The following is a 14,484-nucleotide window of genomic DNA, read 5'->3' on the forward strand; positions in this document are numbered from 1 at the left end:
AAAAGTCTGTCGGTCTCTGAAAGCTGGGAAAATGGTGACTTCAGCCCCACAAACCCTTTGTTGATACCATTTGCAGGGAAAAAACAGATGCTTTCATTTGCAGCACTTCTTTTCCCCAGTTTCCCCCCCCCAAAAACATTTAGCTGTATTTTGGCTAATGTCTGTGTCCCCTACAGGGGAATCCACAAACCCTGGGTACCTTTAGAATCCCCATGATGTTGGAAGAAAAGGACGCAGATTTAGTGTGGATTCCTTATGTGGTCAAAAACTCAAGGGGCCTAAGCGCAAACTACCCCAAATAGCCAAAAAGAGGCTTAGAAACAGGGAAGGACAAGGCCTAGCAGTGAATGGGTTAATCTGTGATTTAGTAAGCTCTAAGCATTTAAACAAGGTGCATTACCATAACTTACTGTCACAAGTAATGGGGATATGACAAACCAGCACGCTCTCCAGTACAGCCAGAAAATCCAATGTTTCTTTCCAAGCATCCTTTCTAAGTCTTCGACAAATCTATTCACCCCTATTTAAAACAGAAACACAAATGATTAATCTAAATTATTTTGAAGTCAAATAGCTAATTGTGTTTGTAGTTGAGCATGTTATTTCAGTTTTATGAACGATAGCATGATGTTTAGAACAAGAGTCATAGAAACATAGTGGTTCATTTAGAACTGGCCAGTTAAAGTGCATCAGCGAAAACCTTGTTTGATTGCCCAGTCACTCACATGACTGATCTCTCATCTCATTTGGAGACAGAGAAAGCATGGTGTTTCAAAAGTTGTATGACTAGCCAGTTTAGCTTTCAGAAATACTATGTTGCCTTATGGCTAGAGCTGCTGACCTTGGAGCTGGTGAACCGGGTTCGAGCCTCGATGTCGGCTCAACATCCTGTTATTCTGGGCAAATCATGTAATCTCCCTGAGCCTACCAAATAATGAATGTGTCCTTGTGTAACATAACGGATGCTCATATAAAGCACTCCAATACCTTTGGGTTGAATTAGAGTGATATAAATCTGCAAAAAAAATAAATTAGAACAAAACCGCTGGCTCATATTTTTTAGAGCACACTTTCAAATACCACGGTTAGTGTGTTTTTTGTCTTGGAATAGCATGGTAGTGTCAGGCAGGGAGAAAGATAGGAATGGCCCCATGAACTGGGAGATAACTTGCAGTATGTTAAGGATGGTGAGCTTTCATTTTTCATAAATCAACCCCTGCTTTGGAGTTTTGTCTTTGCATAATGAAATAAATGCTAGCTAGCTAGCCAGTGCTGAACCTCGCTCCTCACTGGCTTTGTAAATCCATATGTACTAACATGAATACACAGGACTCAAAAAGTTACATCTGCTTATGGCAAGCATAACAATGAGAAAGGTTTTTATTTCTCAATACAGTAACAATTTTCCAGGTGTACTGTATTCAACTGCACACATAAATCTGGACAAGTGTAAAAACATTGTTGCAGTACTACTGTGGAAAGTTGACTTAAAAGCCTTTTTCTGGTGTCCCATCGTGCACCCTATTCGCCACATTACAAACCAATCAATCAATCACGGCATTTGTAAAGCGCGCTACTCACCCGGGAGGGTCTCAAGGCGCTGGGGGAGAGGGGTATGTTACTGCTCGAACAGCCAGGTCTTGAGCTGCTTCCTGAAGGAGAGATGGTCTTGCGTTCGCCGAAGGTGGGTGGGAAGGGAGTTCCAAGTCTTGGCTGCCAGGTAGGAGAAGGATCTTCCTCCGGCGGTGGCTCTGCGGATGCGTGGTACGGTGGCGAGGGCGAGGCTGGTCGATCGTAGCTGGCGGGTGGGCGTGTAGAAGGTCATGTGGTCGTTGAGGTACTTGGGGCCCAGGTCGTGGAGAGCCTTGTGTGCGTGGGTGAGGAGTCTGAACGTGATTCTCTTGCTGACGGGGAGCCAGTGCAGGTCCCTTAGGTGGCCGGAGATGTGGCTGTGTCGGGGGATGTCCAGGAAGAGTCGTGCGGAGGCGTTCTGGATGCGTTGGAGTCTTTTTTGAAGTTTGGCTGTGGTACCGGCGTAGAGGGTGTTCCCGTAGTCCAGTCGGCTGGTGACGAGAGCCTGGGTAATGGTCTTCCTGGTTTCTGTGGGGATCCATCTGAAGATCTTGCGGAGCATGCGCAGGGTGTGGAAGCATGATGAGGAAACTGCGTTGACTTGACTAGTCATCGAGAGGGAGGAGTCCAGGATGAAGCCCAGGTTGCATGCGTGGTCTTTTGGCTTGGGAGCGGTGCCCAGGGCAGGGGGCCACCAGGAGTCGTCCCAGGCGGCGGGTGATGATCCCAGGATGAGGACTTCTGTCTTGTCTGAGTTCAGTTTCAGGCGGCTGTTCTTCATCCAATCGGTGACATCTTTCATCCCTTCATGTAGGCTGGCTCTGGCGGTGGCGGGGTCGTTGGTAAGGGAGAGGATCAGTTGGGTGTCGTCGGTATAGGAGATGATGTTGAGATTGTGTTGGCGTGCGATGGCTGCGAGGGGGCTCATGTAGACGTTGAAGAGGGTTGGGCTCAGAAAAGATCCTTGTGGTACGCCGCAGATGACTTCGGTGGCCTCGGATCTGAACGGGGGGAGGCGGACTCTCTGGGGTCTTCCGGCGAGGAACGAGATGATTCACTCCAGTGCTTTCTCTTGGATTCCGATGTTGCTGAGGCGTTGCACTAGGGTGCGGTGGCAGACAGTGTCGAACGCCGCAGAGGGGTCCAGGAGGATGAGGGCCGCTGTTTCCCCATTGTCGATCAGGGCTCTGATGTCGTCGGTGGCTGTGATCAGGGCGGTCTCGGTGCTGTGGTTGGCCGAAACCCGGACTGCGAGGGGTCCAGGGATCCGTTCGTCTCGAGGAAGGTGGCGAGCTGTCTGTTGACGGTCTTCTCGATGACTTTGGCAGCAAAAGGAAGGAGCGAGATGGGACGGTAGTTCTTGAGGTCGGTGGGGTCAGCCATTGGTTTCTTCAGGAGGGCGGTAAGCTCGGCGTGCTTCCAGCTCTCCGGGAAGGTGGCGGTGTGGAAGGAGCTGTTGATGATGTCTCGGAGATGGGGTACGATGATGGCGTCGGCTTTGTTGAAGATGTGGTGTGGGCAGGGGTCGGTTGGTGATCCGGAGTGGATGGAGTTCATCGGGCGGGTGGTGTCTTCGGTGCTGATCGGGGTCCAGTTGCAGAGGGTGGTGGTGGCGGTCGTTGGTTCGATGGTTGGGTGCGTGGTTGGTGCATCGAAGCTGTTGTGTATGTCGGCGATCTTGCGGTGGAAGAACGAGGCGAGTGAGTTGCAGAGGTCTTGCGAGGGAGTGATGTCGTTGTGTCCGGCGCTGGGGTTGGAGAACTCTTTGACGATGATGAAGAGTTCCTTGCTGTCGTGGGCGTTGTTGTCCAGTCATTCTTTGAGTGCCGTCTTCTTGGTGGCGCGGATCAGCTGATGGTGTTTGCGGGTGGCGTGCTTGAGGGCGGTCCTGTTGTCTGTTGTCTGGTCGAGCCGCCAGGCTTTCTCGAGGGTGCGGCAGTTCTTCTTGGAGTCCTTGAGTTCGTCGGTGAACCAGGGGGTTTTCTTGCTGCCGGGTCTGCTGGGAGGGTTCTTTAGTGGTGCGAGGTCGTCAGCGCAGTTGGTGAGCCACTTGGTGAGGTTGCTGGCTGCTTCGTTGGGGTCCGTTGTGCTGGTGGGAGTGTTTTGGCTGAGGGAGGCGGTGAGCTGCTCGGCGGTGATCTTGCTCCAGCTCCGGCGGGGAACCTGTTGCGGGTGGTGGTGGGTCGTGGTCCTTCTGACGCTGAAGTGGACACAGCTGTGGTCGGTCCAGTAGAGTCCAGTGGAGTGGCTGAAGGAGATGTGCTTGCTGGATGAGAAGACGGGGTCAAGCGTGTGGCCGGCGTAGTGGGTGGGGGTGTTCACCAGTTGCTTGAGTCCGAGGTTGGCGAGGTTGTCCAGCAGGATGGTGGTGTTTCTGTCATTGTTGTTCTCCAGGTGGAAGTTGAGGTCCCCTAGGAGGATGTAGTCGATGGAGGGAAGGGCGTGCGGGCTGATGAAGTCTGCGATGTCTTCGCTGAATTGTGTGCGTGGTCCCGGAGGTCAGTAGATGAGGGTGCCTCGGAGGGTGGTCTTAGGCTCGGTGTGTATCTGGAAGTGGAGGTGTTCAGCGGCGGTGAAGGTTTCGTCGGAGTTGGTCGAGATGCGGATGGTGTTCTTGTGTACGATGGCGATGCCTCCTCCCGTCTGGTTGATGCGGTCCCTCCGGGTGATCTTGTATCCGTCCGGGATGGCTATTGCGATGTCGGGTGCCGAGGAGGCGTTCATCCAGGTTTCTGTGAGGAAGGCGACGTCTGGTGCTGTTGCGTCGAGCAGGTTCCAGAGTTCCACGGCGTGCCTGTGGACGGAGCGGGTGTTGAGCAAGATGCACTTGAGGTGGTTGTTGCTGGTGTCTGGCTTGGCGGGGGTGGTGCAGGTCCGGAGGCAGGTGAAACGGCAGGCTTGGCAGGCGAAGGGTCTGTGGGTCTGTCTCGGCGTGGCTCGGTAGCAACCGGGGATCCGGCCGGTGTTGAGTGTGTTGAGGGTGGTGGGGTCGTACGTCCGTCGCTTGGGCTGGCATTCTCGGGGGCCAGGGGTCCTGGCGCTGGGCGCGGTCCAGGCGTGGACGGGCGTAGACGGGCTTGCCTTTGGCTCGCCTTCGGCGCACAATCGGCGCTCCCGCTGCGCTTGTCCGCTGCGCTCCCGTGCGGCGACCTCCATAAATGGCGAAGTGGGAGGGAGGAGCAGCTGGGAGGCGTGAGCGGGATGGCCAATGGGCGGGTTACAGAAAGGAAAAAGGGGGCGGGGCCGCAGGGGAGCAGCGGCGGGGACAGGGAAAGCGGCGGGAAAGGACAATGGGACGGCGACAATTCAGGGGCACAGAAGGCACAAAAATACAATCACAGGGGCACAGGCACAGTAGGCACAACGAAATACCAATGGGCGGGTTACAGAAAGGAAAAAGGGGGCGGGGCCACAGGGGAGCAGCGGCGGGGATCGGGGACGGGGAAAGCGGCGGGAAGGACAATGGGACGGCGACAATTCAAGGGCACAGAAGGCACAAAAAATACAATCACAGGGGCACAGGCACAGTAGGCACAACGAAATACCAAGTCAGGGGCACAGACAGGAAAACAGCTTGCAGAACGGCAATTCGATCACACGGCTGTGCGTGGCAGCAGCGGGGGGGTCAAGGGTCCCGGCACTCACGGAGGGAGCTGCACGGTGTGTGGAGCGACCGGCCCTGCAGGCAGGGGCAAAGGTCACAGCTCACCACCGCGCGGCGACCTCCATAAATGGCCAAGTGGGAGTGAGGAGCAGCTGGGAGGCGGGAGCAGGGTGGCCAATGGGCGGGTTACAGAAAGGAAAAGGGGGGCGGGCCGCAGGGGAGCAGCGGCGGGGATCGGGGATCGGGGACGGGGAAAGCGGCGGGAAAGGACAATGGGACGGCGACAATTCAGGGGCACAGAAGGCACAAAAAATACAATCACAGGGGCACAGGCACAGTAGGCACAACGAAATACCAAGTATGGGGCACAGACAGGCAAACAGCTTGCAGAACGGCAAGTCGATCACACGGCTGTGCGAAGCAGCAGCGGGGGGGTCAAGGGTCCCGGCACTCACGGAGGGAGCTGCGCGGTGTGTGGAGCGACCGGCCCTCCAGGCAGGGGCAAAGGTCACAGCTCACCACCGCGCGGCGACCTCCATAAATGGCCAAGTGGGAGGGAGGAGCAGCTGGGAGGCGGGAGCGGGGTGGCCAATGGGCGGGTTACAGAAAGGAAAAAGGGGGCGGGCCGCAGGGGAGCAGCGGTAGGGATCGGGGACGGGGAAAGCGGCGGGAAAGGACAGTGGGACGGCGACAATTCAGGGGGACAGAAGGCACACAAATACAATCACAGGGGCACAGGCACAGTAGGCACAACAAAATACCAATGGGCGGGTTACAGAAAGGAAAAAGGGGGTGGGGCCTCAGGGGAGCAGCGGCGGGGATCGGGGATGGGGAAAGCGGCGGGAAGGACAATGGGACGGCGACAATTCAGGGGCACAGAAGGCACAAAAAATACAATCACAGGGGCACAGGCACATTAGGCACAACGAAATACCAAGTCATGGGCACAGAAAAGCAAACAGCTTGCAGAACGGCAATTCGATCACAAGGCTGTGCGAGGCAGCAGCTGGGGGGTCAAGGGTCCCGGCACACACGGAGGGAGCTACGCGGTGTGTGGAGCGACCGGCCCTGCAGGCAGGGGCAAAGGTCACAGCTCACCACCGCGCTGCGACCTCCATAAATGGCCAAGTGGGAGGGAGGAGCAGATGGGAGGCGGGAGCGGGGTGGCCAATGGGCGGGTTACAGAAAGGAAAAAGGGGGAGGGCCGCAGGGGAGCAGTGGCGGGGATCGGGGACGGGGAAAGCGGCGGGAAAGGACAATGGGACGGCGACAATTCAGGGGGACAGAAGGCACAAAAATACAATCACAGGGGCACAGGCACAGTAGGCACAACAAAATAACAATGGGCGGGTTACAGAAAGGAAAAAGGGGGTGGGGCCGCAGGGGAGCAGCGGCGGGGATCGGGGACGGGGAAAGCGGCGGGAAGGACAATGGGACGGCGACAATTCAGGGGCACTGAAGGCACAAAAAATAAAATCACAGGGGAACAGGCACAGTAGGCATAACGAAATACCAAGTCAGGGGCACAGACAGGCAAACAGCTTGCAGAACGGCAATTCGATCACACGGCTGTGCGAGGCAGCAGCGGGGGGGTCAAGGGACCCGGCACTCACGGAGGGAGCTGCGCGGCGGTGTCAACCAGGCAAACCGGCTAATAAAACATGAATACCCTCTTTCGGTGTTGTTTCACCCCCCCTCTCTTGCCTGTCTTTTCATTGTACTGGCACATACAAAGAACGATGGCCAGCCATCATGCATCTTGCAGGTTTTGCCCTGTCCATTAATAATAAAACAGAGTCAGTAAGATGGTTGCCCCGCCAATTGTTCCCTTCCTCCCTAACACTATCAAAGAACGAACAGCTCTCACTCATCACTAATCTCTCAGCTTGCGGGGGCAGCCACGGGCTTGGTCAACAACCAAAAGTAAACTAATCAAATACATGAGACAGACTCGAAGAATATAGTTACACACGGCCTATTCTTCTTCCCTCCAGCTGCACACATATACCATTGTGGAACATCACCACCCTTGTGTTGAAATAAGAAGCACACAATGCCTCGTTCTCTTTACCTTTCAGATAAAGTGACCCTGTGACAATGCCTCAGTTCTCTGTCCCCAGATACTAGTAACTCTGTAACTTGTCGCCCCAATCACCCTGGTGCCATATGTTTGTCTATGTCTAACAAATGTGATTCAAGTTATCCTTCAAACGAAACCAAGCCTTCTATGACTTCTGTATGATTGTATCACAGATAATTAAATTATGCTCGGGAAACTCCTTCCTTTGATTGTGAAAGTAATGTATATAAGTGCTGTCATGTTTTAAGTAAAGCAGACCACTCCTGAACCCGCTTGGTGAAGGAGCTCTCCCTTAACTCGAGTTCTGGAATAAAGCCCTTTGACTCGAACACCACGGACTCTGCTCCTCATTTATGCGTTGCTCTTTGGTATCTATAGAAATTCCGACAGAGTAAATAAATGTATTTACCACATTAATTGGCGCCTGAACAGGGACTCTCCCTCTTCCCACGCGCCGGCGATGTAGGTCCGGTCCCTGTCCCTTCCATACTTTCGACGGACTTCAAGTGCACAACAGTGGGGTGTTCCCGCTAACTTCCTCGGGACGAGGAGGAGACGGACTGCGACTGATCATCCACACGAGGCGGTGGAGAAGACAGCGGAGTGTCCCGACCCAGAGCCTGACCAGTGAGAGCGCTGAGTCCGAGGTCTTTGGAGCCCCGATATTCCTGCGCAAGCGTCAAGAGTCCGATGACCAGGTCTTCAAGTTTTGCTTCTCGGTGAGTACAACTAGGAATGTATAAAGACGGGTTCCATTTGGGAACACGGTAAAGACGAGTCTCATTCGTTGGACAGGTATGGTTGCACTGTATTTTAGTGTATAAGATATTTTGGGTATGTTTCGAGTTTAAAAATAATTGATCAAGTTTAAAACATGCCTCTGTTTTCAAAATTATGTAAGATAAGCACCAAAAAGAGAATACTAGAGGAACCGGTTAAAGTCCCGCCTAGAGACACGTCCGGACATTTCATGTACAACAAACATGGACTGGGGGCCATATTGTTTTTAGACCTCTGGGTAGACTATGCAAAGAATTTAGAAACAATGTATAGGTGGCCTGCCACATGTACATCGGACATGGAATGTATCATGAGAGTGAAGGAAGAATTATGGAAAAGAAAGGTGAGGCCCTCACAGACAGAAGCCATTGAATTCGCTATTGACTGCCATTGACCCTGAAGCTGCATTTTTCAGTCATAGACTTGAAAAATGCATTCTTCAGCATTCCTATACATCCCGACAGTCAATATCTTTTCGGATTCAGTTCAAAAGGACGAAGTTTCAGGTTCACTAGAGCTCCCCAAGGCTATACGGAAAGTCCAAGCATTTACAGCCAAGCACTAAAGAGACAACTTGACAGTATTAGTATGCCTACCAACACGGCATTAATACAGTATGTAGATGACATTCTCATCACAGCAAGGACAGAACAAGATTGTGAAAAGGCATCCCTCACAGTTCTACAATTTCTGACAGACAAAGGTCACAAGGTGTCCCCCTCAAAATTACAGTTCTGTGCACAGCAAGTGGCTTACTTAGGGCACTTGCTGTCAAAGGAGGGTAGACAACTGACACAAGAACGAATCCAATTAATTTCAAAAATTTCACAACCAAAAACACAAAAAGAAGTGCGTGCATTCACTGGCCTCACTTCATATTGTAGACAGTGGATCCCTCAGTATGCCCACATAGTTAAGCCACTCATACAGTTAACTACATTGGAGGCAGCCACTCCTACTGCTCTACCTTGGACGTTAGAACATTCCCAAGCATTTGAAGCCCTAAAACTAGCTCTATGTCAAGCACCAGTTTTAGCCACTCCTAATTACAGCAAGCATTTTACCCTGTTCGTGACAGAACGTGACGGAACAGCACTATCCGTTCTCACACAAGACCAAGCAGGAAGAAACAGGCCATGTGCTTATTTTTCCAGTACATTAGACCCCGTAGCACAAGCCTTGCCTGCATGCCTGAAATCTGTTGCGGCTACAGCCTTGGCCATAAGACAAAGCGATTCAATAGTGCTAGGACATCCCCTGATAGTGCAAGTGCCACATGCCGTGGAAGTCCTTCTGAACAGAACACAGACACAACACCTGACTATAGCAAGACTGACAGGATACGAACTAACGCTATTTCAGCCACACATAGAGATAAGGCGATGCAACATATTGAATCCCGCTACCCTTTTGCCCCCAAGCTCAGATGACACAACACAACATGAATGTGTGGAGATGATCGACGTAGTAACAAAGCCAAGACAAGACCTAACAGATGTTGCACTCCCAGATCCCGATGTAACGCTTTATGTAGATGGATCATGCATGAGAACAAACACTGGAGAGTTAGTGGCAGCTCATGCAGTAACTACGGACTGTAAGAATATAGAGACACGAAGAATAGACACCCTGTCAGCCCAAGCAGCAGAGCTCATCGCTTTGACGCAAGCCTGCAAATGGGCAAAACAGCTGAAGGTTAACATCTACACTGACTCCCAATATGCTTTTGGTGTAGTTCACAATTTTGAGGTGTTATGGAGGGAAATAGGTTTCCTTACCTCACATGGGGCCAAGATACAACATGGCCCCCTGATTCAGACTCTACTAGATGCCATACATCTACCTACAGCCATAGCTATCCTGAAGTGTAAAGCACACACCAAAGCTACAGACACCATATCCAAAGGAAATGACTTGGCAGACCGGACTGCCAAACAGACAGCTCAGGCTCCAGTTAACACAACAGATTCTCAGGTACCAACACAGACTGTCACTATGGTAGTAAGGGATCCCTCGAAAGATGTACAAGACATACAGACACATGCCACCGCAGACGAAATAAAGAAATGGACTGAACAAGGAGGGGTCCAGACTGATCAGGGTTGGATGACCAAATACCAAACAGTATGGTTTCTCCCTGACTCAATGGTACAAGTAATAATTGACACAGTCCATAGCCCCGCCCACCTCGGCGAAAAAGGTATGCTAGACAGCCTACGGAACATCTGGTTTAACAAACATCTAAGGGCTGCAGCCAAACAAAAGGTAAAAACTTGCATGATATGTTGCCAATTCAATCCCGGTAAAGGAATACCAGTAGAACGGGGTGGGTTCCAGCCTCCTGACCACCCTTTCAAAGTTCTCCAAATGAATTATATCCAAATGGGCAGATGTAGAGGATTCAAGTATGTACTGGTAGTAGTATGTACACTGACACGATGGACTGAAGCATACCCCGTCCCGGACTATGGTGCCCAGACAACAGCTAAAGAATTAGTGAGAGAATTTTTCCCCCGGTATGGGTTACCAAGGGTTATCTATTCAGAAAATGGGCAGCCTTTCTCTTCTAAACTAATGGAGGCTGTTTCTCTTCTACTGGGGTATTCCTAGAGATTTCACTGTGTCCGACACCCTCAAACAGCTGGCCTAGTAGAGAGACATAACCAAACATTGAAAACAAAGCTAGCCAAAATATGCGCAGACAAAGGGATAGACTGGATCACAGCTCTCCCTGTCACTCTCTTTTACATGCGGATGGTAGCACATTCCCGGAAGGGACTGTCGCTTTTGAAGTAACATTCGGTAGGCCTCCTAACATTTGGGGTGTCCCTTCTCCTAGGAAACTAACTGATATTGACTCTAACATGTTGACAGATTACTTGGCCTCCTCGATGTCTGCACTCCACTCTTGTCGTTCACAGGTTGCGGCAGATTTTCCAGATCACACCACACCTGAGGAACATACCATCAGGCCTGGTGATTGGATACTCGTACAGAACTTCGATCGTACCAGCCCCCTGGAGAAAAGGTGGATGTCCCCTAAACTGGTTCTTTTGGCAACAAGTACGGCAGTCAAAGTGGAAGGCAGAAAAGGGTGGCTCCACGCCAGCCACAGCAAGACGTTTTTTGGACCTATACAAACAGACAATGTGCCCCATCCAGCGGCTATAAACACCACAAATATAGATAACATTTCACCACTCCCAGAACTCACTCCTCTGCAGGAATACAGATCGCGGCTGCGATCCCACCAGAAATAGAATAAGGACATTACACCTGATCATAACGAACCGGTGGCTAATTAAGTCCAAGAACAAGCTCTTGGTGAAGCGGCTGCTGGGAAGCGTTTGGTCTCGTGTACAGATACATTGGACATTGATTAATAGACAATATGAGGAATAATGGCGTGATGCACAAATTGAAAAGGTCTAATTATGTGAAATGACTGCATAGCAGGTTCTCGATTTTTTTATTAATAATGTTACTTATTTGCTGTTTTTTGGTCTCTCTGGGTTGGATCTTATATACAGTTTTCCCCTCGCCCTCTTCCTCGCTTGTAAAGAATGTAATTATGCATTCCCATGTTGATCTTTCCCCACACATCGAGGACAGAAGAAAGGAATTGATAAATAATACATTCATTTCCACTCTCCATCAATACCAACTAATTGTCAACAAGACAAACTGTTGGGTTTGTGGCTTGATGCCACATTCCGTACATAGAGGAATGCCTTTCTTCCCCCTCCCGTTCAGTTATTCAGGGTCTGCCTATGCCTTATCTATGATATTTTCTGCTTCAGTCAGAAACATCCCCCAGACAAAATTAAAAAATGAGAGTAACTGGAACAAAGTAAAGACTAAAATAGCAAGGGCTGTTTCTAAAATGGTGGATCTTACTGCGACCTGGGAGAAGGCAGATGATCACGAAAATATCAGCTACTCTCTGTTCCATGATATTACTTCCTTCAGGGAAACGTTTTCCGTCAAACAAAGACAGACAGATCAAGGAGGTTGGGCGGTACCACATCATGGTCTGTTTTGTATAAGAGGAAAAAGAAAAGGGGAAATGATGGGAAACAGCGAGTGTGACAGAACATATACACTGCCCGGTCCTGATTTTCCGACCATAGTAACTGCTCCAAACACCTATTTCATCTGTGGTCCCCATGCCCGCACTTGGTTGCCTCAAGGCTGGTCTGGAAAATGCTACATCGCAATCCTTTTACCACCAACTTACACAGCCCCTGCCGATTACCATCTGATTGACCCCCTGACCCAAGTTAGAAGACAACGAAGGGGGGTCATAGATGCAGAAGATACAGCAGGACAAGAAGTTTTTTTTTTCAAAGGTCTCCTCCCTTTCTGGGGACCCATGGCCAATAGTCGCCACATCAGACAATCAACTCGTGTAGTTCAGGCAGCCATAGACGAAACAACTGGCGCCTTAAGTAACATTACAGCTGAAGTAGCTTCAGACAGACTCATAACCCTGCAACATCGTATAGTTTTAGACATCTTGTTAGCCGACCGTGGTGGTGTGTGTAAGGTAATAGGGTCCAGCTGCTGTGTATTTATTCCAGATAACGCACCATCAGTTTGCTCTGCTATTTCTCGCCTTCATGTACTATCCGATAAATTGAATATGGTCCCTGACCGGCTGGTTATGGGGCCTCCCGTCTACCTGGGGATGGAAGGTACTAACTGTCCTAGGCCTCATCTTGGCCACTATCTTCACTTGTTGCCTCTGTATCCAGTGTGGTCCTGCCCTTTGTGGGCTGTGTGCCACTACATGTAATACTCGTCCACAAAACAGAGGAAAGAAAAATGAAATGATCATGTTACAAGGACAAGTGTACAACTTAATGAACATAGAAATTGACTAAGAATTTCTGCAATAGGGTTTACTATGGGACAAGGAGGGAATACCGAAAGTTTACTTAAAAGCCTTTTTCTGGTGTCCCATTGTGCACCCTATTTGCCACATTACAAACCAGGCAAACCTGCTAATAAAACGTGAATACCCTCTTTCGGTGTTTTTTCACCCCCCCCTCCCTTGCCTGTCTTTTCTTTGTACTGGCACAGCCATCATGCATCTTGCAGGTTTTGTCCTGTCCATTAATAAAAATACACGAGACAGACACGAAGAATATAGTTACACACGGCCTATTCTTCTTCCCTCCAGCTGCACACATATACCATTGTGGAACATCACCGCCCTTGTGTTGAAATAAGAAGCACACAATGCCTCGTTCTCTTTACCTTTCAGATAAAGTGACCCTGTGACAATGCCTCAGTTCTCTGTCCCCAGATACTAGTAACTCTGTAACTTGTCGCCCCAATCACCCTGGTGCCATATGTTCGTCTATGTCTAACAAATGTGATTCAAGTTATCCTTCAAACGAAACCAAGCCTGCTATGACTTCTGTATGATTGTATCACGGATAATTAAATTATGCTTGGGAAACTCCTTCCTTTGATTGTGAAAGTAATGTATATAAGTGCTGTCATGTTTTAAGTAAAGCAGACCACTTCTGAACCCGCTTGGTGAAGGAACTCTCCCTTAACTCGAGTTCTGGAATAAAGCCCTTTGACTCGAACACCACAGACTCTGCTCCTCATTTATGCGTTGCCCTTTGGTATCTATAGAAATTCCGACAGAGTAAATAAATGTATTTACCACACTAGAATGGTTCCCACACATATGCCTAACACAACACACATACTCTTGTAATATGGCGCAAGGGTCTTTGCATCAGTGCATGGCAGTGAAACATCTGCCAGTGCTGGAGGAGAGAAAAGGACTCTATAGCTTGCAGATATATTATTTTCTTTCTTTTTGACTTTGACAAAACACTTTGGGGCCCTACAGCTTAGCCTGCCCACCACCCATTTCCCTCCGCAATTTTAGTACGGCGGGGGGAGCACGGCGGACGGGAAGACCTTCCACCACAATTCCGCCTGGTCGACAAGTCGACCGGGCGGAAAAGGGTTTCATATGGTGGTGGTGTCTGCTAGACACCGCCATCCATATCTGGATGCAGGCGGGAGGGAGCTTTTCCGTGGTGGCGTTGCCGCATGGAAAGGCATGCGGTTTTCTAGGTTGGGGGCCAATTGCGGGCCCCCAGGATGTTGGGGGGCACATGGGGGGTACCATAGGTACCCCCCTACATGTGTATGCACAACATGGCAGGCACCGCGCGGTGCACAACATGCATTTTCCACCCGCTATCCTAATGATACCCTATGTATGTATGCTGCTTGACACTGTGCTAATGAATATTACATTTCCTCTTTAGAAATACTAACAAACTTTAACATTTAGACTCAGACTTGACAGACAACTTTCCTTTACAAAAATCTTTTTCTATTTTGAAAACATGTTTTCATTTATTCTATAATATTTCAATTGTAATAGGATTCAACATAAAATAGGACATCAAAACATGGC

The 14,484-nt window shown here is 50.1% G+C and overlaps 1 protein-coding gene across 2 annotated transcripts in view; it reads right to left on the bottom strand.

Moving 5' to 3' along the window:
* The window catches only part of LOC144827735 (sodium- and chloride-dependent neutral and basic amino acid transporter B(0+)-like), a 1,401,915-nt gene that overhangs the window by 434,437 nt on the left and 952,994 nt on the right, over nucleotides 1–14,484 (bottom strand). For both annotated transcript variants that reach the window (XM_078685942.1, XM_078685941.1), the window contains one exon: nucleotides 411–520. In XM_078685942.1, the coding sequence (XP_078542068.1) occupies nucleotides 411–520 (110 nt within the window). The remainder of the gene's footprint in view (nucleotides 1–410; nucleotides 521–14,484) is intronic.

The sequence above is a fragment of the Lissotriton helveticus genome, chromosome 4_1 (assembly GCF_964261635.1).
Source record: "Lissotriton helveticus chromosome 4_1, aLisHel1.1, whole genome shotgun sequence".
Taxonomy (NCBI): Eukaryota; Metazoa; Chordata; class Amphibia; order Caudata; family Salamandridae; genus Lissotriton; species Lissotriton helveticus.